The sequence below is a fragment of the Acipenser ruthenus genome, chromosome 5 (genome assembly GCF_902713425.1).
Source record: "Acipenser ruthenus chromosome 5, fAciRut3.2 maternal haplotype, whole genome shotgun sequence".
In the NCBI taxonomy this organism is placed as follows: domain Eukaryota; kingdom Metazoa; phylum Chordata; class Actinopteri; order Acipenseriformes; family Acipenseridae; genus Acipenser; species Acipenser ruthenus.
The window spans coordinates 37,806,669-37,831,059 of NC_081193.1; the positions used below are offsets into that span (position 1 = coordinate 37,806,669).

The 24,391-nt window shown below is 36.5% G+C and overlaps 2 protein-coding genes across 3 annotated transcripts in view; one reads left to right on the plus strand and one right to left on the minus strand.

Moving 5' to 3' along the window:
* Positions 1-11,245, minus strand: part of LOC117402844 (nesprin-1-like) — a 194,828-nt gene extending 183,583 nt beyond the window's left edge. The window contains exons 1-2 of the mRNA XM_059024130.1: positions 10,960-11,245; positions 2,826-3,182 (exon numbers count right to left, since the gene is read on the minus strand). Of these exons, the coding sequence (XP_058880113.1) occupies positions 2,826-2,892 (67 nt within the window). The 5' untranslated portion in view covers positions 2,893-3,182; positions 10,960-11,245. The remainder of the gene's footprint in view (positions 1-2,825; positions 3,183-10,959) is intronic.
* Positions 11,246-11,373: 128 nt separating this feature from the next.
* On the plus strand, positions 11,374-23,663 carry LOC117402665 (myc target protein 1 homolog). 2 transcript variants are annotated; one of them, XM_059024142.1, is made up of 2 exons: positions 11,374-11,908; positions 22,069-23,663. In XM_059024142.1, the coding sequence occupies exons 1-2, from the start codon at positions 11,800-11,802 to the stop codon at positions 22,593-22,595; spliced, it is 636 nt and encodes a 211-aa protein (XP_058880125.1). In that variant the 5' UTR covers positions 11,374-11,799; the 3' UTR covers positions 22,596-23,663. The 2 variants fall into 2 exon arrangements, with proteins under 2 accessions (XP_058880125.1, XP_033859926.1); XM_034004035.3 differs by lacking the exon at positions 11,374-11,908 and adding an exon at positions 19,950-20,120.
* The last annotated feature ends 728 nt before the right edge of the window (positions 23,664-24,391 follow it).

Genomic DNA, 24,391 nt, shown 5'->3' on the forward strand with positions numbered 1-24,391 from the left:
TTTGCCACTCCTGAGTCAGCGCGGGGGTGGTAGCGGTGAGCTGAGCTAAACAAAAATAATTATACACTATTAAATTGGGGAGAAAACACACCAAAAAACAAAACAATTGGCGACTACCAAATTAAAAAAAAAAAAATTAAAAAAAGGAAAGACCACCATACTCTCTGTTAGCAATAATATTCTACAGCCATATAAGTTCACAAAAAAAGCAATTGTTTCTCAGTGGAAGGGCAGTTCAAAATAGTCTATTTTCCACTTTCTATTTAGGACATATAGGACATCAGGAGAAACAACTTTGGACGTATTCAATACGCAGGAAAGCATTAGTGAATATTGATAGTCCCAAACTCAGGACACTTAATAACTTTTTGAGTTCTTGGGATGTTTCCATAACAGTACTTCAGGGGCAATGATGTCATCATGCCATTTTTTTTTTTTTTTTTTTTTGGAACAAATAGGATTCACTTGGTATATGTTTAGTCACACAAATAACAGAACCCAAGTTCACATTTACAGTATTTACTTTATGTTATATATGCAAAATTGAGAACAGAAAATCAGAAACCATCAGTATCATGCTCAACACTTTTTTGTGGAACTAAAGTGAGAAGTGTTGCATTGTTATAATGTAATATACCTCATGCAGTAGCAAATGCTTTTAAATTCTTTAGTTTTTTTCAGAAGATATAAATGCTGTAAATATTTAAAATGTATTAAAAGGTAAGTTGGCTAAAGACATGACCAATCATGGATGTATGTTGTTCATTGGTGAATATTTTTTCCAAACCCGCAGTGCTAATTTTCAGAAGAATATTTATAGAAGCAATGCTATAATCACGCAGGGTTGTAATAATGTGAATGCTCATCTTTGTTATTCAAAGTTGATCAGTAAAGTCAGTGCTTAAAACAATGTAAACAAAACATAACCCCAAGTTTTTTAAGCCCAAGTTTTCAAACGTGTTTCTTAAGAGTAGCAAGCATCAGGTTAAAGCCTAAAGCCAGTCTCTTAGGAACCAAAGGCAAATATTAAAAGTAACTTTTTAACCAAGCTGTTAAGAAACAGAGCATATGATAACTCAAACCAGTGATGATAGCCTGTCATGCCTTTGGCTTCCTTAGCAGCCAAAGTGAGAAGTAAAATTAATACAGTGCAAAGTATCCCATAATAATAATAATAATAATAATAATAATAATAATAATAATAATAATAATAATATCTCAGATTAAATACAGTTATTAGTCTTAAATGTGCTTCATGCTGCAGGATTCTTTGCACATCTATTGGCCATATTCCGCTGTTTTTGTTGTTAACATGGCATCCAAGTAAATCATTGTGTGGACTTTTTTTTACCAAAGCAGGAGAAAATGGAATTTGCAAAAACTCTGCCAAGGAAATATTTCATTCAAAGGAGGAAGCACTAACACACTTACTTAATGTGCTCCACAAATATGTTTTATTTAACCCAAAACAAAATAGGTAAATGTTTTGTAAGTGTGTGAGCAATGTTTTTCACATACTGATTTAATTTTGTACTTTGCACCTTACGCATATTGGAGTGCGTATGCTTTTTTCTTATATAATCTACTTCATTAAAAAAAAAAAAGTTTACGTTTTTCAGTCTGTTTTCTGTGGTACACTGCTCACAATACTTTTTTTATTTATTTGTTTATTTTTTATAATTAAAGGCTACGTATTTCACCTTTTTGGTAAGAAACTATATCTTCACAATAAACTGTAGATAAAGCATTCCGTATTGGAAGCCACACGGTTATTATTATTAATGGATCACAGAGTTATCACTGACAAACCCAACAGGGTGTTCCTGGATACAGTAGGGTGTGTGTGCGTCTTCACTGGAATAAGACTCAAAATCTTCACTGGAATAAGTTCAGAATCTGTACTGCAGATGACTGTTGCATATCAAATGAAGTGCCACAGCTTGAAAATTGGATCTGAGGTGCCATACATCTAGTTTGTGTACTGTACATAAAAGCTATTTCAATACGCAGGCCCGGCCAAATTGACTGCCAGGGACAGGTACTATCTCAAGAGCATTAAAAGCATGAAAGGAAGGCTTTGATCCAGGCAGTTCCAAACAATCACTCATTAACCCTGTAATGCCCAAGCATTTTTTAAATGAGAAAAACGACTTTATGCAAGTAACTAGATTTCGTTACTTGTACAAAACAATTACCCCCCCCCCACCCCCACCCCCACCCCCACCCCCCAACCCCGACCCCCACCACCCCCCCAACCCAACTACAATAATGCCTTCAGAATAAAGATGACCTTCATCCTTCATATATGTAAGTGTGAAATGATTTGAGCCAATAAATCTGTGTCACGCTCTGATGATAAAATCGAACAAATGCACTGTTGTTTGCAACATACTATTTTAAAACAATACAGATTTACAGACTACGTTTAATAACAAATACATTAGGAGCATCAACCAGCTGTCTACATAATAAAAAATAGATGTCCTTTTTGATTCTAGATTGTATCTCGTTCTCTTTATATATATATATATATATATATATATATATATATATATATATATATATATATATATTTGTAGCAAACATAACTAGGGAACAGTATGACAAAAAGTGCAGAATATTATGTTGTCATATTACTGTATATTATTCTTAAAATATCTATTATTACTACTTAAAGGCATTTTAGTTGGGTTTAACATAATGGAATGTTTATAAGTAAATAGTACAGTTATATTAAATTAGGAGTAAAAAGAAAAAGTAGCAAGAATAAAATGAATTAAACTATGAAATAAGAGTGATACTACAGCATATACAGTAGGACATACCTTGCAATTTTTGCATCACATTGGCAATATCTCTGGGGGATCTTCCAAAGTTTTTAGCTGTAGCCATGGTCCTCCCTACAAATTTGCAATTTGTCCTCTGCAGAATTCTCTCAACAAACCAGAGGCTGCAACAGACAGGATGAAGTATTTGGACTACTTCCCTGAAGAAGGCATCCTTCCTTAGCTGCCTCTTTCTCTCTCTCACAAACCCTCACACACTTCTTTCTTCCACAGAGAAGGCAGGGCTTGAGTCACAGGCGCTTGGCATCCAATGAGGGCACAGCTTTCACAATGCTTCTCTGATGTCCTTTGCAAATGAACGCTGTCCTTTTTTCCCCTCAGTGACCTGACAGCTGCCTAAAAAGGAAAGAGGCAGGCGTCAGTGTAATTTTGCATAGGTCTCTAGTACATGGCTGAAAACTCATCCCCTGATTAGTCCATTCTTTTGAAGCAACAGCCACAGCACCAGTATATATATACACTACCGGTCAAAAGTTTTAGAACACCCCCATTTTTCCAGTTTTTATTGAAATTTAAGCAGTTCAAGACCAGTGAATAAGCTGAAATGGTACAAAGGTAAGCGGTAAACTGCCAGAGGTTAAAAAAAAAAGTTTAGGTTACCAAAAACTGAAAAATAATGTACATTTCAGAGTTATACAAAAAGGCCTTTTTCGGGGAACAAGTAATGGGTTAACAACTTACAGCTGTTCTGCAGCAATGGAAGTAAATTAAGCCTTGAAAGTTGATGCTAACAATTCCTACAGGTGTCCCAACTTTTGTTGATTACTTACAAACCCTCTGTCTGTATAAAAGCAGTGTTGAAACAGACTGTGTTACTACACCCTCTTGAGCATTATTTGGACAGTATTGTACTGCAGGAAGTAGTATATTGCTCTCATAATGGCGAGAAAAAGGCAATTAACAAAGGAAGACAGACAGACCATTATAACCCTTAAAAGTGTAGGTCTTTCCTTTAGAGAAATTGCAAAGAAAGCCAAGGTGTCAGTGAGTACAGTTTCCTACACCATCAAAAGGCACTTGGAAACTGGAGGAAACTCTGACAGGAAGAGGTCTGGCAGACCCAAAGCCACAACAGAATCAGAAGACAAGTTTCTGAGAGTCAACAGCTTGCGTGATAGGCGGCTCACAGGACAACAGCTTCAAGCACAGCTTAACACTGGTTGAAGTAAGCAAGTCTCAGTTTCAACTGTGAAGAGAAGACTTCGAGCTGCAGGTTTGACAGGTCGAGTGGCAGTAAGAAAGCCACTGCTAAAATGGCAAAATAAGAAAAAGAGGCTTGCCTGGGCCATGAAGCACCGCCAGTGGACTACTGAAGACTGGAAGAAGGTCTTATGGACCGATGAATCAAAATTTGAAATCTTCGGTTCATCACGCAGGGTTTTTATACGCCGTCGAGTAGGTGAAAGGATGGTTCCTCGGTGTGTGACACCAACTGTCAAACATGGAGGAGGAAGCGTGATGGTCTGGGGCTCTTTTGCTCGATCCAGAGTCGGCAACTTGCACAGAGTGAGTGGCACCCTGAACCAAAACTGCTACCACAGCATTTTGCAGCGCCATGCAATACCCTCTGGTATACGCCTAGTTGGTCAGGGGTTCATCCTACAGCAAGATAATGACCCAAAACATACCTCAGAATGTCAGAACTACCTTAGAAGAAAAGAACAAGACGGTAGGCTTCAAATCATGGAATGGCCAGCACAGTCTCCAGACTTAAACCTCATCGAGCTGGTTTGGGATGAACTGGACAGAAGGGTGAAAGCAAAGCAACCTACAAGTGCAACACATTTGTGGGAACTTCTGCAACAGTGTTGGGAAGAACTTTCCGAACAATATTTGATTTCCATTGTAGAAAGAATGCCACGAGTGTGTTCGGCTGTTATATCTGCAAAAGGTGGCTACTTTGATGAGTCAAAAATTTAGATTAAATTTTGTTAAACAAAACGATTCCATGATTTCTTTTTTATCTCCAATTGTTTATTGATTTCTTTTTTTATCTCCAATTGTTTATGAGGTGTTCTAAAACTTTTGACCGGTAGTGTATATATATATATATATATATATATATATATATACACACACACACAGTGCCTTGCATAAGTATTCACCCCCCTTGGACTTTTCCACATTTTGTATTGTTACAACCTGGAATTAAAATGGATTTAATTGGGATTTTTACCATTTGATTTACACAACATACTTAACACTTTGAAGGTGCAAAATATTTTTTATTGTGACATAAAAGTTAATTAAACAAAAAAAAAGACATCTGTTGGTTGCATAAGTATTCACCCCCCTGAGTCAATACTTGGTAGAAGCACCTTTGGCAGCAATTACAGCTGTGAGTCTTTTTGGGTAAGTCTCTACCAGATTTGCACATCTGGATCCCTGCAATTTTTGCCCATTCTTCTTGGAAAAATTGCTCAAGCTCTGTCAAGTCGGATGGGGACTGTTGGTGAACGGCAATTTTCAAGTCTTGCCACAGATTCTCAATCGGATTGCAGACTGAAACAGGGTTTCCTCTAGAATTTCCCTGTATTTGGCTCCATCCATCTTGCCCTCAATCCTGACCAGTTTCCCAGTCCCTGCCAATGAAAAGCATCCCCATAACATGATGCTGCCACCACCATGCTTCACTGTGGGGATGGTGTTCTCAGGGTGATGAGCAGTGTTGGCTTTGCGCCACACATAGCTTTTTGCGCTAAGGCCAAAAAGTTCAATTTTGGTCTCATCAGACCAAAGAACCGTTTTCCACATGTTTGCTGTGTCTCCCACATGCCTTTTGGCAAAATCCAAACAGGATTTGATATGGGTTTTTTTCAGCAATGGCTTTCTTCTCGCCACTCTTCCATAAAGCCCAGCTTTGTGGAGCGTCCGGGTTATAGTTGTCCCATGGACGGTTTCTCCCATCTCAGCTGTGGATCTCTCCAGCTCCTTCAGAGTTACCATTGGCCTCTTGGTTGCTTCTCTGACTAATGCCCTCCTTACCTGGTCACTGAGTTTTGGTGGACAGCCTTCTCTAGGCAGAGTCTCGGTTGTGCCATATTCTTTCCATTTTTTAATAATAGATTTAACGGTGCTCCGGGGGATGTTCAAAGTTTGGGATATTTTTTTATAACCCAACCCTGATTGGTGCTTCTCCAGAACTTTATCCCGGACTTGTTTTGATAGCTCCTTGGTCTTCATGATGCTGTTTGTTTAGATATGCACTCTAACAAACTCTGGGGCCTTCCAGAAACAGGTGTATTTAATCTGAGATCATGTGACACTTTAATTGCACACAAGTGGACTCCATTCAACTAATTATGTGACTTCTGAAGGCAATCTGTTGCACCAGAGCTTATTTAGGGGTGTCACAGCAAAGGGGGTGAATACTTATGCAATCTAGACTTTTCAGTTTTTTATTTGTAAATCATTTTGAAAAATATGTAGATTTTTTTCCCCACTTCGACATTATGGGCTATTTTGTGTAGATCAGTGACAAAAAATTCTAATTAAATCCATTTTAATTCCAGGCTGTAACACTACAGATTGTGGCAAAGTCCAAGGGGGGTGAATACTTATGCAAGGCACTGTATATATAGTGACAGAGTTGGGGAGGGTATGTGCAGAGAAGAGTCTCTGCACATGGGTGCAAGTGTGTTTGGGTCTGTGGAGATGGAAAATGTGTTTAATTGTTCAATTGACTGATTGTGGTGTGATTGAAAAAGTGTGGAATGTGTACTGGTGGTAATTGAATGATTGACTGCCAATTACCCCCGGTAACACCCTATAAAAGGAACAAAGGAATGAATGTTTGCTGAAGGTTGTGTAGGAGAGTTAGGAGTGGAGAAGGAGTGTGCAGTGAAAAAAGTGATAGCTGTGCTGTGTGTGTGTTTAGAAGGGTTTTTGTTCAAACTGTTATTTTGTTCCTGTGTTTTGTTTGTTTTGTGTTTATTAAAAGAGCGCAAAAAGTATTAAATGGTGATTAAGAAACTTATCACTTATATTAGGATAAAATTTGTTAGATGAGATCGAAAAAATGACAAACTGTGTTTTAGAGCAGGTGCAGTGACTTTTTATTGTGCTGATTAACAATTGACATCACAAAGATGCTGCAAAATGATCTATCGATCTTGGGCAGGTGTTGGGACTCTTGGTCTCCCAGTTCGTGGCCTGTCATTGACAGAGCGTGTCTGGTTATACCGTCTCGCCAGGTTTGAAATTGCTGGCTGTGAGCACCCAAGACAGCGGGCGACAGTACGTTGCCCCAGTCTAGCCTCCAACATGCCGGTTGCACGAAGGCGCTGCTCTCTTGACATACGTGGCATATTGTTTATTTTTTTCTGTGATTTTTATTTATTGCTTTTATTCAAGCTTACAATTCAACAGCTGAAACCACTCCATATCTAGTGTCCAATCAACTGTCTCACTAATTAGGTGATTAAGTGCATATGCTTCAGTCATAATCACTCAAGCGTGTCATGGTCAAGGATGAATGACCGAGTGATTAAAAAGAAACCAAAAACATTTGGTCAATGTCCATCATTTATATACCTTTTTTTTTCGAACATAAATGTGTTATACAAATGCAGAGGGTATAAAGTATTCTGTAAAACTGCACATGTGCATTTCCTGTTGGAGTTAAATAAAAATCTTAAGATCTCTCCTAGAAAATTTGAAATACCTTTTTCTATGATACAGTATTACAAATATTTTTTTGAACAATTATTGCTACATCCTTTACTTTTTCAATACTTTTGTGTAAGAACTTTCATATACTGTAGAACAGGGTGCGATTTGTCAACGTCATTCAGTTGCTGTATTTCAAACTGTTATTTTTTATTATCATCTGAAGTGCTTACTATACTAAAGAAAAAAAAAGAAAGACAGGACACTAAAAATCCATAGCAGCTTTTTTTTTTTTTTTTTAAACAGCCCCAGAGCCAAAGACTGGAAATTGTAGCACCAAATCCCCCCCCCCCCCCCCCCCGCGCCCGCCCGCAGATTAATGCCAACAGTCCCTATATGGACGGGACAGTCCCAATTTCCTAGCAAATGTCCCGCGTCCCAATGCATAGGAAGAAAGCCCAGAGATTTACCCATAGAAAAAAAATCATTTATTGTGCACAGTAGAGTTAGTGAAAACCACACGCTGTGCTCTCTTGCTCTCTGTACGACAGACACATCTGCTGATCACTAACTTATACAAAGGCAAGAATGCTTCATTATGTCTATTTTTACAGTCATGATGGTCGTGTGGTGTTGAGTTGGGGGGTATGTCTATTATATGATAATATATATGATCAGCGTCCCGCTGAACAGTTTCCATATGTTGGCAAGTACGACCGTATGCATAAAAAATAACTGCATTTATCCTGAATGATGGCAGATTTGGCAGATTTGGCAAATGTGTGACTCCTAAAGATTTTTTAGCAGTTGATTCGGTATAAATAAATAAGTAACTTAGTGATTCTCTTAACTGTTTAAATTGTGTACTACAGATGTATCAAGGCTTGTCATGATGTTTTGTTGTTTGTCTATTTTGTCCCCCCCACTGGAAATTTGACAAATCGCACCCTGCTGTAGAACCATCACAATTTAGCTTGGAATGGATGTATATAGTTAACAATAACCTCCACAGTGTTTTATTCTTGAGCTGACAAATAAATCTAATAACTAATTAAGTATTGAGCCAATAATTTGCTTTAAAAGGGATCTTGATTTATTTCCATTGATTGATAGCAACAGCAGGATATATGGCAAAAGCAGAGGCATGACCAATGAAACGTGTGATAATCTCAAAGTGGAGTTTGAAGAATATTTACATTACCAACCTATTAATGAAGTAAAAAGTATGCAAACAAACTTTCTAACAAAATTGCTGGAAAAATGTGTTTTAAATGTTATTTTTGTGTCTTACAAACAGCTGTGAAATTCTGTCAGTACTCATCGGTACTACTTATTTTAATGCCAGTACTGGGATGCATTCCATCCACTCACAGAGTCCACAAGTGCAACATTTCTCAAATGCGTTTTGATTCCGCACAGTTCAGTTCATGCTGCTTGCATTCTGTTTCCTCATACTGCTTCTGTTTCTGTGTTATTGGCCACCATTAACATCAGTATAATCACTGCATGTTGATTGGCCGAGCTTTCATTCTGATCAGATTTCATTTTTGCTGCACATGAATTTGAAGGCAAAAATCCACGTCAGTGTCCGCCATAAATTACATAGTTGACAAATATAGAAATAATTGTCACAGCGCGTTTTGCCTTGCACAGATTTCATTGCCAGAATTTGCGCAAAAGTTTCTAAAATGGCAAGTGTGGGACAGTAGGGATTAACATTAAAAAAAACAGGATCAAAAAAGTGCTGCTTCAGATTTGGCGAGTCAGGGATACAGATGCAGATGTGCTTCACTGTAATAGAGTTGCCAACTGGCCCCATAATTCTGGGACACTTTAGACAGGTCAAGTTTTTCAACTCACCTCTCTAAAAGGTAAATTACTTGTGCTCCATCCTGCGGATGAGATGTTAAATCAATGTCCTATTGTAAATGACTGCATATAATGCAGTTAAAAAGCCTTACCTGTCAAAGTGTCACGGCAATATGGGGCCAGTTGGCAACCCTGACTGTAATAAACCAAAAACGGTGAGGTGTTTTTTCTTTGTACAATGCCATCTTTTCAAAAAATATTGAAGAGTTTATTTAAGTTACATCTGAGTTTTCACTTGTGTGTACATCTAAAAAAAAAGGCATAAGTAAACCACAATAATGATATTACTTTATGAAAATGTGTATTTTGCCACTTTGGTTATTGTGTAGAAACCACAATGCCAAGGATTAAAAATAAATAAATAAATAAAACTACTTTTATACTGTTAATGCCTGAAATACACTCATCTTTTTCTGGAATAGTTCACGGGAATTCATCTAAACAAAAACACAACAGAGAAACACACAGAATATACTATTGTAGGATAAGTAATAAGTAAAAAATAAATAAATAAATAACAGGGACATATGTTCTAATCCAAGACTATCGTAGCATGGCTAGGTCCTGTTGTAGATGAGTACCCATGGTCTGGAAAGTATGGGGATGATTTCAGAAAATACTATGGAGTTTAAAATGGCCAAGTCAAGTACATCATTTTTTTTTTTTTTCTTAAGAGTAGCGCCTGTTGTGAATTGTTTGACTTAAGCCTTTTTGTATCATTTTTTCATAGCACAGTTGTTTTTTTTATACCATTTTTTATAAATCATCCATTTTTTAGGATATCTTGAAACAAAACTCCCTCTCTACAACAGTTACTGCATAGTGTAATATTTCTTAATGCTTGTCATTTAAGGTTTAATTTAAGTGTTATATTACACTACATCACAGTGAAAGGCCTACATGCAGAGGGTACAACGGTTTCAGTACTTTCAGCTTTTTTGTTTAGAGTGAATTGGTTATATTTTATCAGTTATTTTGTAAGGCTTATTTTGTATTCATAAATTTTCACTCAAATTGTCTAGTTTGTTAATGTTTACACCCGGCTGCGCATATACCTGCACTTTTTTATTGCGAATTTCACCACTGCATGCAAACATAACTTCACCGTAAAGTTTTGAAACCTGAAGACTTATTCTCCTGCACAGCAACATCCTTTCCCAGTACGGAGATGCATTAAAACAAAATAATTTTTTAAAAAAAATAAAAAAACGTGCAACGATTACAATTCAGACATTACATCGGTATTTTCTTTAGTCGGTATAGTGCTAATATCGACTGACATCCTCTGATGTAATAATAGGCATTACAAATTGAACCATCCACTAATAACACGTTTTGTTTTAATGCATGTACAAAAGCAAAAGGTTGCAAAGTTAAAAAATCAGTTCATAAAAATGCTATTTATCAAGCAGAGTTCTGCCTAATTTTCATAATTCAGAGTGATAAGAAAATGCAGCTACAAAGGAAAAAGCATTTAAGCAAGAAAGGTAGTGCTTTCATATATATATATATATATATATATATATATATATATATATATAATTAAAGCACTACATTTCTATATGCTATATATAAACATACACAAACAACACGCTGCCTACGACTTTTTTTCAAACGTAATATATTTGGATCTTACCCGTGGAAGCTGTTGTATGAAGAGTTTTCAGAAAGCTTGCAATATTGTAGCAGGAAGGCTCTGTGGTTGCTGTGTTGCCAATGGTAACACAATCAGACTGAACTGCATACCCACATTGCTTAAGAAAAAATCAACCTGCTGTGTTTTTAATCGGAATATTTCACGCAGCCGCAGAAAATATTTTTTAAGCTTCGTTTGTTTTCCTGTTGTTTTTCAATGTAATTGTGTTGCCTAAAACCGCTGCTTTCAAGTAATACAAGTTATCTAGTAACTACTTGATGATGGGTAGCTTGGATTGGCCTTCAGTTGGGAGGAGTCTAGTGTTAGTGTATCAGTCCTTTTCACCCGCCCTCCACCAAAATCGTACTCACTAACAACAGATGAAGGAGGAAATATAAAAAGGTCTATTTTAGAGGGAGTGAGAATGCTGCCAGTCTCTGATACTGATACCTCGCACTTGGGATAGAATCTTTAGCGGTACACGGACCGGGCCGCCATTCTGCCTCTTCCAGAGGGAGTATGCAAACGATGGAGTTGTGGTGAATACGATAAGAAACAATGCAGAAACAAGCATCCACAACTCACACCAAAAATGCATTGTTTTTAATGTGTTTAGTGAGACAGATAAAAATAAATGTTAATAGGCCCATGTTTAAATCTGGAGCCAGTTTCAAATACGTTTTTGATTAGAATACCCGAGCTCCCACTTCTATTTGAAACAATTTTAGAACAATTGTTATAATAATGGTCTGATCTAAACTTGTGCAGTATTTTTAACATGTTTTAACAATAGTGGTTCTTAGTATTTAGTTTTATATTGCACCAATTGAAATTTTGCTGATGATAAGCTTTAAAATGCAGAAGTCATTGCCCAGTAATCAAATACCAGTGACTTGTTGCTGGAAGACTGATGAAAGATGCAACCTTCTCAGTGGCCACATCCTTGATAGTAAGTTAAATTTCATCCTGCCTAACTCACTGCTTGCTTCTAGTGGATTTGTCTTGCTATACCTGCATTCAGTATTTTTAGTTTTTGTTTATTTTTGTATGTATTATTTAACAGTGATCACTGATTGCCCAGTTGGAGTACAGCTGCTCCTATTGAGAGAACCTACTGTCATGCCTCTTCCAGGCTCCTTCCTCTTGGTCTTTTACAGCACACATCATATTGTCATATCAGCTGTTTTGCATAATATTACCTCACAGTCTGTTCATTTATTTCTAACAGTGCACATAATGTGTGAAATTGTTAGATTACCAGAAATTATGTACAGTACATGTTGATTATATAATTGTCTTTTTAAAAAATACGTTTTCTGTTAAGTACTTTATAGCATGTCGGGTTGCCTGGCCTCAGAGTAGCCCTAGCATTCCCACCATTCATGTATGAGTATACGAAGATAGTTCTATTTGCCAGCATCAGCATTGTGTCTGAATCTGTTGCAGTTTGAGCTCTCCGTTTCTCTGCTCCTCCTTTTCTCCAAGTACTTTGTCACATAATGTCCAAAATAACGGTATACTTCTCTGGTATACTTCTTCCTCATATCTTTTCTACATTTATGGCAAACATAAAACAGCATACAGTGCATATATTTATCAAGTAATACAAATAGTGGATTTACTTTATAGCAAATCCTACCCAACTGAGCATACATGCTATCCACCCGAAGCACGTATTAGAATGTAGTTTGTGAACGATGGCCCCATAATTTAAGTCATAAAAAGACAGTGGGATTGTGATGCTTTTATCCACATCACCATTACTTGACCTCGCTTAGAGAATGCCTATTGCTTTTATTTGTTAGACTTTCCAGTGTTATAAGACGAATAACAATAGTGTCCCCTCAAGTGGTGTAAACTGAAGCTTCTCACATGACCATCTATGAAAACATTTACGATGGATATTGTCAGTCACATTCAGATCACCTGCTCATGGTGTCATGGGATCAGGTTTGTATAGTTCTAGTACAAACTGAGTTGATGCTTTTCTTCTAAGGGAATTCTTTAAATGATACAGACACTGACCCTTGGTTTTGAAACTGTTTTTTTGTTTGTTTGTTTTTTCTCCTGGGAATGGTACAGCGCCCAACAAATACTGTATATCCACAAAAGCAATACCGGTAATTCAATGTGATGAAACTTGCTCTGGATATACTTCAGCTCAGGTTAATGAAAGTACTGTATTAGAATCAGGGGGTATACAAGGGCATCTGTCCATTTGTCCCTATGTCACATTTACAATTTTGCATACAATGGATGGAGGTGCACACAATTGCTGTACACTAGGTTTTAGTGCGCTACTATGTAGTGGCATTGCTCTAGTTTTGAATGTACAGCTGTTCCAGAGTGTGCATGTCACTGACATGCTTGTTCATTATAGTGTTACCAATATATTGAAATAGCTTGTTTACAGTGTATTTAAGATGCACACATCTGTGGTTATAGGATGGTCTTTCAGTCTTTTATTGGAAAGCCAGCAGAGTTAAAATGACCCAAGCTGTTCTTACTGCTCCAACTGTTAGTTTTTCAGATATTGATCAGAAATTCACATAAACTACTGCCATCTGGTGTAAAAAAAAAATTGTTATCAGTATTCATTACTATCATCTGTTTCTTAAGCTCATTGAGTCAAACCAACAGGATGATACATGGGTTACATATTGTTTAAAATGTTGTATCTCACAGTGCATTTTTGTACTTCACTAGCTTGTATGTTGAACCAATTTATTTATTAAAATACTGTGACACATTTTCAGTGAAGAAGTGCCCTTAGCATGTTTCCAAGAGCTTTGAAGTTTGAATATATGAATGAAATGGTGGATTGTTTTTCTTGTAATGTTTTAATCGGATTAATGTTATGAAGGTTTCTTCTCAATCTCATTATCAGTCCAGTCCCACATAAACATTTGGGGGATTTTGTTACATCTGGGCGTTTCTCCAATAAAGTGTACTACAGGGATTAATCCAGGGAACAGAGAGATCCAAATGTAACAAACAGACTTGAATGCTTGATGAGAAATGCCAAATAAATATCATCAGTTATTTAACTCAGTCATGTGGTTCTTTGGCTTTGCCATCTGTTGTACTGCAGATGTTACTGAGTTTGTGTAGTTTTGACATTGTGTGAATGAAAATATTTAGTAATACACTCCCCTCCCCCACCAGCTATAAAACTTGCCAGTGCTGTGAAATATATCACATGTAGGGTCTATGGAGGAAAGGCGTCAAAAAGTAAAACTATTGTTATGAGAATTACAAGGTGGCAACAAAAGAAAGCAGTCGATTGCAATTCACATCATTAATAACCAGTATTTGCAATATTTACAACCTTGGACAGGATGCAATCATAAAACATTTGAAATTGATTGTGAAGAGGCTATCTTATTGTTAGAAAGCAATGAGTTCCAGAAATTAGAGGCCTGCTTTATAAAGGTGTGTTGGGCCATATTATATCGCAGTTTAGGGATATAAGAAAATGAAACTGGCTATTATTCTCCAGTCTAAACCAACCTAGATATATATAGAGTACACAGGCATGAAATCTGTAGAAAATCACAATTGTGTGGTGGGATTGGGGGCTTGTTTAAAACTCTCTTTGCCTACTTTTGATTTGTTTTTAATCATCTATGTTGGATTATTGAAAGTGGAACTAACATAGAGAAATTAGCGACATTAATTGTAGGTGAATAAAACACTCCCATATATGCTTTGTTTAATTAGAAAGAACATTCCTTGGTAATTTAAGAGTAATCAGCACAGATGCAGGTCTTTATAAAGTGGTTGGCTGGGGCGGGTTTTTATATGCGTGATTATATACTATAACAATGAAAGGAAGTCCCAGCCTAAGCGATCACCTCCCAGTGGAAAGAATGTTCACTTTTTACTTTTTTTTCACAATTAAGGGATTTCTTGTTCTACTTCTACTTTTATTAATACTAAGAATACTTTCACCATAAGTTTATTGCATTTGACTTAACAGTGGTATAATCTTTGATAATCTTTTTGAGTTTTTTGGTCTATTTTTGTTAGTTTTTTTATGATGATTTATGAATTCTACCCTTACATCATTAAAATGTATCTTTTGTTTCCTGAGTTCAGTGTGATTTCAACTTTGAGTTACAAGCAGATATTTTTTCCATCTGATTAGATGGCAGTTTATTGACTGTACGTTTCTGCTTTGATCGGTTAATACAGTGAGTGTGATGTTAAGCCAATCAAAGGTGAAGCAAGATTATTTTTCTCCCAATAAACTATACACAACACAAAAATCATGAAATGGCATTCAAAACACAAGCGCGCATAAACAAGACTTTCATTTTTTATAATACTTTCATTTAAACAAAATCTTAGGAAACATTGCAGAATTTGTACACTTCTGGATTTTTTTGAAGTTTTTCTTTTTTTTAATGTTAACTTTAGTGGGGTTCGGGCAGAGTTGTAACGAGTCACCAAAATTGGGACTCGAGTCGAGTCATTGGGGAGTAAAGACTCGAGTCGAGTCTTTGACATGCCAAGCTCGAGTCGAGTCGAGTCACTCGAGTCACTAAACTGCTCGAGTCACTTCGAGTCATTAGTTCTGAACTTCTGACAGTTCAAGATATCTTGATTTAATCAGATTAGTTTTACAGGAGAGTAGCAATCTATACATAAAAACAAAAATCTGTTAAATACAAAATTAGGATGCACAATAATGTGGTCATATTTGCCCCACTTATGTTCACCATTAAAAGTTCACGGTTTCTGCTTTGTTTTCGTCTTTTCCATTTTAGTGAATTTGATTCCTTGATCTATTTATAAGCTCATTTTGCCACTGTATAAAGACCCCTTTCTCTGTGCTTGGGTTGGGTGTTTAGTAATGAATGATACCATAAAACAAAGAACATCTCTAATATTTTCTCACTTCTCAACACTGACACCCCCCCTTATAGTTTTGTTTCAGATACAGTAACCAAATGAAAAGAAATTTGGTGGCACTTAATTTCATGTTGAGATATTACTTCAAGTTTTTAACACATAGGAGACAAATAGAAAATAAAGAAAGTGAGGCAATTTTCTTTATATAATTCACAGGTAACATAGAATTTGTACTACATATCTCTCCTCGTAGTGTAAGCTGAGCTATGGAGTGTCTTTTTCCATTAAATGTCAACAAAACATTTTTAAGTAACAGATATTGTTTCACAAAAGCACAACACATAATATAAAGGTGTCTGTTGGAGTCCTAATGGCATAACAAAACATAATACTGTACTGCAAAAAGTACAAAAACAAATTGATCTTTTTTAACTTTCTCTCCAGTCACGTCTTATACTTAATATACATAAAACTTTAAGTTAAAGTTTTATGTATATGTATACTAAAGTATAAGACATGACCAGAAAGAAAGAAAAACGTTTTAAGCCTTAGTTAAAGTCTTTAAGTTCTTCGTGTGGTCAGAGGGAACCTCCGGCCACACTATTCTTTCGTCGCTCATGTGCTATATCTTGCCTCAAGAATGAAGGCTCTGCCTTACTTCCTCCTTTATCCTCCCGGGACGTGGCCCTCATACTCTTAGTGTTCGAGTCCCATAACCAACAATTATTTGTGTTTTTTAGATTCTCTTTTCTTCCTTACATCAAGGCTTCGTATTAGCCGTTCCATCGAACCCGGGGTCGAACCCGGTCAGTAACTGGGACCCAGTCGTGAGGCAACGCCTATAATGAATCTCCGAGAAGTCAGAGGACTCTGTGTTTTCAGGGGCCCGGAGGCCGATAGGGCTAGCCTTGACTCCATAGGGAAGTCTCTCTCGGTTGTAGTCCTGGCCCGTCCTTTTCTCTCCCCCCTGTTGTAGTGGCTGAGCCTCCAATCCTAAGTTTCCAAAAGCCTTCCTCTTGCAGCCCTGGCTCCCGCCCCGTGAAAAGCAATTTATGAGGGAGATCATATTTAATTTTTATTTAAAGCGGCTTGTGCTCAATTTTCTAATTATTATTCCACAGCACATGACATGAAAATTGAAGATGTATTGTATTTGATTTTACTGTTGTGGCATTATTCATTTAGGAGTGAGTGGAACTGTCTCTGATTTATTCAGTGTTATCTAGATAATCAAAGAATGACATGGCTTGTGTCAGCTAGAATATAATAAGAGTTGACCTACCTCTGGCGCCAAAAGTGTCTGTGCACCATAGGAATTACTGGGTTATCCAGCAGTTTGAAGGACTGTATGTTACCTAGCCCCATGTCATAATGATGGAAGAGCATGAAATAAAGCATTAAACATTTCCTGGTCATCGTGAAGTTTACACATAGTCAGTGGTTAAAGATTGTTGGGTTGGGTTGTGGTAGCCATATCTAAGGCAGGAAGTATAATTATTCATTGAGTCTTGCAAGTTTGAAGTATCTGGTTTTGATACAAGTACCTGTAAATCAGTAGCCCTTGTTATCAAACTGGTCTTAAATGGTTTAAGATAGTATTGATATATTTATTAATCTGGTTTCAAGAGGGTTTGTATGTCTACAGATAAAACTGAGGACACTAAAGCAACTGTATTGCAGACGGCACAGAAGGCCCATGTATGAAATAATTAAGTTATAAGAGGGGACACCAGTGTTTTGCCATGTTTGTTTTTGCTTCCTGGCAATGTGATTGGGACCTTCCAGCTCTTTTGACTTCTATGCTGAACAGTGAAGTAGGTGGAGTCAACAGAGATGAAGAGTCAATGGTTCACATGATTTCAGTAAGCACAAAAACATGCAAGAAAAACCCAAAACACTGGCTTGCAAGCATGATTTCAAACAATGATGCAAAATCAAACAATTCAGAACGATTTCAAACATGTTCTTTAAATTGACTTGAAAAGGCAGTGGGCTTTATTCATTATTCAACTGCCAAATAGCATATATACAGTGCCTTGCGAAAGTATTCGGCCCCCTTGAACTTTGCGACCTTTTGCCACATTTCAGGCTTCAAACATAAACATATGAAACTGTAATTTTTTGTGAAGAATCAACAACAAGTGGGACACAATCATGAAGTGGAACGAAATTTATTGGATATTTCAAACTTTTTTAACAAATAAAAAACTGAAAAATTGGGCGTGCAAAATTATTCAGCCCCCTTAAGTTAATACTTTGTAGCGCCACCTTTTGCTGCGATTACAGCTGTAAGTCGCTTGGGGTATGTCTCTATCAGTTTTGCACATCGAGAGACTGAAATTTTTGCCCATTCCTCCTTGCAAAACAGCTCGAGCTCAGTGAGGTTGGATGGAGAGCATTTGTGAACAGCAGTTTTCAGTTCTTTCCACAGATTCTCGATTGGATTCAGGTCTGGACTTTGACTTGGCCATTCTAACACCTGGATATGTTTATTTGTGAACCATTCCATTGTAGATTTTGCTTTATGTTTTGGATCATTGTCTTGTTGGAAGACAAATCTCCATCCCAGTCTCAGGTCTTTTGCAGATTCCATCAGGTTTTCTTCCAGAATGGTCCTGTATTTGGCTCCATCCATCTTCCCATCAATTTTAACCATCTTCCCTGTCCCTGCTGAAGAAAAGCAGGCCCAAACCATGATGCTGCCACCACCATGTTTGACAGTGGGGATGGTGTGTTCAGGGTGATGAGCTGTGTTGCTTTTATGCCAAACATAACGTTTTGCATTGTTGCCAAAAAGTTCGATTTTGGTTTCATCTGACCAGAGCACCTTCTTCCACATGTTTGGTGTGTCTCCCAGGTGGCTTATGGCAAACTGTAAACGACACTTTTTATGGATATCTTTAAGAAATGGCTTTCTTCTTGCCACTCTTCCATAAAGGCCAGACTGATTGTTGTCCTATGGACAGAGTCTCCCACCTCAGCTGTAGATCTCTGCAGTTCATCCAGAGTGATCATGGGCCTCTTGGCTGCATCTCTGATCAGTCTTCTCCTTGTATGAGCTGAAAGTTTAGAGGGACGGCCAGGTCTTGGTAGATTTGCAGTGGTCTGATACTCCTTCCATTTCAATATTATCGCTTGCACAGTGCTCTTTGGGATGTTTAAAGCTTGGGAAATCTTTTTGTATCCAAATCCGGCTTTAAACTTCTCCACAACAGTATCTCGGACCTGCCTGGTGTGTTCCTTGTTCTTCATAATGCTCTCTGCGCTTTAAACGGACCTCTGAGACTATCACAGTGCAGGTGCATTTATACGGAGACTTGATTACACACAGGTGGATTCTATTTATCATCATTAGTCATTTAGGTCAACATTGGATCATTCAGAGATCCTCACTGAACTTCTGGAGAGAGTTTGCTGCACTGAAAGTAAAGGGGCTGAATAATTTTGCACGCCCAATTTTTCAGTTTTTTATTTGTTAAAAAAGTTTGAAATATCCAATAAATTTCGTTCCACTTTATGATTGTGTCCCACTTGTTGTTGATTCTTCACAAAAAATTACAGTTTCATATCTTTATGTTTGAAGCCTGAAATGTGGCAAAAGGTCGCAAAGTTCAAGGGGGCCGAATACTTTCACAAGGCACTGTACTTTGGATGAACATACTAATCTTTAATTGAAATTATTTTCTGCCAAGTAAGATTATGTTCAGCAGTTGACTATAAAATGAAAATTACAGGGACCCTTTACCCTCAGTTTCCTAAAAAAACTGTCAAAATCTTTCATTTTAAGCAGCTAATTGTAATTTTGAGCTTCAACTTTCACCACTAATTTGCATAATCTGAAATATCAGATCATAAATACAATACAGAGTACGTCTTTGTACCAGTAATCTCCAATGCTGCAGTTTGTTTTAAGAAGTTAAAATTAAACTTTTGATCTAAGCAGGCCAGTTTAAAATGATGAAGTCATTTCAGCATTGTTCTTCATTAATTAAACTTGAGGAAATGACGAGAAAGGAAACTATTCCATTTATCAGGAATTCTGGTTCTCACAGATAAGGCTGTCCTTGCTAATTTGAGTAGAAAAGCAGGAAATGTTACACTGATGTTTCCGTTTTGACAAACAACAGGGTTGCCTTTTGTAAAGAAATGTTTTACTGTTTAGCATTACTATAGGGAACAAGCAATAGAGAAGTGTGGACTGCATGTGAATTTCTCTACTCTTCTCGTTTTACGTATCTCTGTGGATGTTATGGATACCAATAACACTGAATCCCAACATTATTTGACGCTGCCAGAGAACTTCTATGGTAAGATGTATCACTCATGCTAGTAAGCTTTAGCAAAATGTTAAAGTAACATTAAAAAAAAAAACATTGACTATATTTTCTCCTTATTATCTTGATTTACATCTAAAATGTGTAAAACTAAAAGCAGTTAACTTCACCACATGTTGTTACTTGTCTGAAATGTACTGTGTATTTAAGAATGTTATATAAGAAAACAGAAGACAATGCTGGAAAACAAATCTGATTTATCAACAGTACAATACTGTATTGTGTAGGGGAAAGGATGGGAAAAATCATTAAGCCTTGTTTTATTCTGATAATTATTTATTTTGATATTTATTTAGAATACATATAATATTGTATATTGTGTATGATACCAGCTGATATCCACTCCGTGTGATTTTGACCTTGACTGGGGTGAAAACCAGTATGTGTCTTACACAACCTATACTACATTCTTTATAATATGTATAATAAGCATTTGTTTGTTTGTTTTTAAATAAGAAGAAATAAATAGAAAACGAATCATAGTGTAATGTAATTTCCACCTGATACAAACTGTCTGATACAAGCTGTCTGTTATAAATAAAATATAAATATCAGGGTCTCTACAATATATGAATAACTTTATAAGGCAGGCTACCTCAAATGTATTAATCTTATAGAAAAATATATATATATATATATATATATATATATATATATATATATATATATATATATATATATATATATATTCGTTTTTTTTAAGTAACGATGATACAGATTTGAGTAATGTGTATGAAATGGTTATTATTTGATACACTAAGTTAGAAATTAAAGTAGCATAATATGTATAAAAATAATCCCTGTATACTTTAATGGAAATATGTGAATACTAAAAAGAAAAACACTAAATGGCTCACTGCCACCTGGCGTTATTTTTCACAACTACGTGTGAGTCAGATAATGCAAGTAAACATTTATGTCATGTTCAAAATATAACAATAACACATAAGGAAAAAATATGTTTGCTGTATTTCTGAGTTTGAACAGTAGCAACTGTTTATTTTAGATAAAAAGTAATTTGCACAATAGTAGAATGAATAACATTTGTTCAGAAGCCTTCAGTCCTTAATGCCATGTAGTTTGTACTGCAAAAAAGCTAAATAATAATAATAATAATAATAATAATAATAATAATAATAATAATAATAATAATAATAATAATAATTAGTTCTCAATAAATTAATCTAGACTGATCATTTTTCAATTAATAAATTAATTGAAAGCAATAAAATGACCCACTTGTTTTAACCACTGAAATGTTTTTGTAGACATGCATAGTGCCATTGATCACCTGTCATTTAAATGGGGTATTTACCTTTTGATAGTCTTTAAATTAAGTTTACAATGTCTCTGAGAGGTTATGGGTTGGGTTGATCTATTGAACTATTTCATTGCCCTGATGACCATTGACCTTACTGTTCTTCATGTAGTGAAAATCCATACTTATCGTATCAATATCAAGCTTGTTTCAAGGTATTTTTATATGGGGAATTTGTTCTGAACTGGTAAGGTATACTGTACTATTTTTGTACTTATTCTTTAGTATTACTACCTCTTTTGGAGATATTTTAAAAAATCTTGCAAGTGAAATGAATAGTACTATATTTTTGATGATCAGCCCTTGTAATATAATTAGGGCTTACTGTTTTTTACCTTATCACAGTCAAAAATATTTAGGGCTTAACAACTGTAATTACAAGTTCAAGTACTGTATCTGTTTATGGGGTCGTTATCTGTGGTTTCTTTCAGAATTTGGTCATCTTGAGCTGGAATTCCTCTTTAGGCTGCCAACAATGAGTAATGAGTAATGAGTAATGAAGCACAATGCATGTGAACTAATGAATGCTAAATTATTTGGTATGAGATCCTGGGCAATATACTGTTAACCACAATATTACATATGTAAATATTGTTTCCACAGATCATTTAATTCTGTCCTTCAGCCTGTCTATGGTGGTGGGCCTGATGATCGGTGCTCTCATTTGGATCCTCTTGACATGGCTGTCTCGGCGCAGAGCCTCGGCCCGTATCTCCAGGCGAAACCCCAGGCAGTCGCGGACCTCCCCTCACAGCCTCCTGCACAGCCGTTCTGGGTTCTATCGCAACAGCAGCTATGACCGGAGAAGCAACAACAGCCTGGCTAGCGCAGCTCTCACTTTCCAGCGCCAGGCCTCTCTGGAGCAGGCTGATCCATTTGCCCGGAAACCCAGCTTCAGGGCCTCGACATTTCACCCGCTACTTCAGTGCAGCCAGATCGCCCGTGAGGCCGAGGAAGGCAGCCAAACAACACTCCCGAGAAGCAACGCTGGCTCTATGGTCAATGTGGGTGGTCTGGCCCGGCCTGACTCCTTCTGGTCTAATAGCAGCCTGCGTGGCTTTCACGCCACACAGACCCCACCGCCTGCCTATGAGACTGTTATCCGAGCTTACCAAGAGACTTGCACTTGAGTTCCTGTAATAACTGAGAGAGAAAGAGAGACCAAGAGTGAGAAAGAAAGCATCACTAAATGTATTTAGTCCAGTGACTTGTATGTTATGGTATCATGGAAAGTTGAAACTTGACTTAAATTACATCAACCACTTATTAAAGCTTAGAAGATTATACAATAAAAAAAAATACTTTGTAGAATGGGATATGGTATGTTTGTTATTTTGGTTGTATGTGTTCTTGTATTATAATATGTTTTTTATAATAAAATTGTAATGTCTTGTTTTTGAGAAATATCAGTGATATGTAATGACAACACTAGATGCAACTGTTTTAGTAAGTTGATAGCCCAGGTGGATGTTTTTCAGGCACCTCCCTGTCCTAGTGTGCCTTATCCTTGTGCTGCTCTGAATGAGACAGTTGTTCAGTCTTATGCATAATCATAACACTGCCAGCTAAAATGACAGTCGGTGCAAATGTTTTTGTTTTGAGTCAAAAACACCAGAACTCAGTTTACAAAAGAACTCCAAAACTAAAAATGACTTTTATTCTATACATTTCTGTAATCATTTCTGCTTACTGTGTAAAAAATGACAATCTTTGATTTTTTACTTCTTTTTGTACAGATAAGGTAAACTACCAAAGTAATTCCCTCTAATAAAGGGGTTGTATTGTGAAAAAGGTAAACAACGTCTTTATTACTGTTTTAAACATTTAATCGTTTTAATTAGGAACGCTTTGATTATTCTGAACAAAAATGGACATTCTGTCTGAATATTTAGCAGTCATTAACTGTGTGGTGGTGCCCTCTAATGGAGCTTCCAGGTTGGTGAAGTTATGTGGTTTCTAACTTAAAAGTATTTGGAAAATCTACTATCTTCTGTGTATACTATTGCTTTTGACAACCAATTGATTTAATGTGTCTGTTTCAGTAATAGTATATCTTGGTTTCTCTAATCAGGGTGCAAAACTTGTTCTCAGCTCACTGGCATTGTGTTGCTGTAGTACAGGATGTGCAGCCATTGGTAAATGACGCCTTTGTGTAATACTGTAATACAGGTTGCTTGACATTAAAACACTGGTAAGGGTATACTGTACTGTTTTTGTACTTATAATTTAGTATTACTACTTTTGGAGACAGTTAACATTTTAAAAAATCTTGCAAGTGAAATGAATAGTACTAGTTTTTTTTGATGATCAGCCCTTGTAATATAATTAGGGCTTACTGTTTTTACCTTATCACATTCAGAAATATTTAGGGCTCAACAACTGTAATTACAAGTTCAAGTACTGTATCTGTTTATGGGGTTGTTATCTGTGGTTTCTTTCAGAATTTGGTCATCTTGAGCTGGAATTCTGTTTTAGGCTGCCAACAATGAGTAATGAGTAATGAAGCACAATGCATGTGAACTAACGAATGCTAAATTATTTTGTATGAGATCCTGGGCAATATACTGTTAACCACAATATTACATATGTAAATATTGTTTCCACAGATCATTTAATTCTGAACTTCAGCCTGTAATCCCAAGACACCTACCTCACAAGACAGGTGTCCCAAAGCTCATAACCCCTTGGTATTATATTTCTGAAAAGTTAAATGAAGGATAGACAGCCTAAACATATTAAATACATTTGCTGTGGATTCCTGGAGTTACATTTTAGAGCACAAAGATTCAGCATAGATATTTTTGATCATCTTCGTTTTCATAATATTATGGCAGCGAGCCGTTGGGGCCAAGCGTGCTCACTCATACCACATGCATACACACAGACACAACACAGGACTGCAATTTCATCAATAAGGCACTATGTT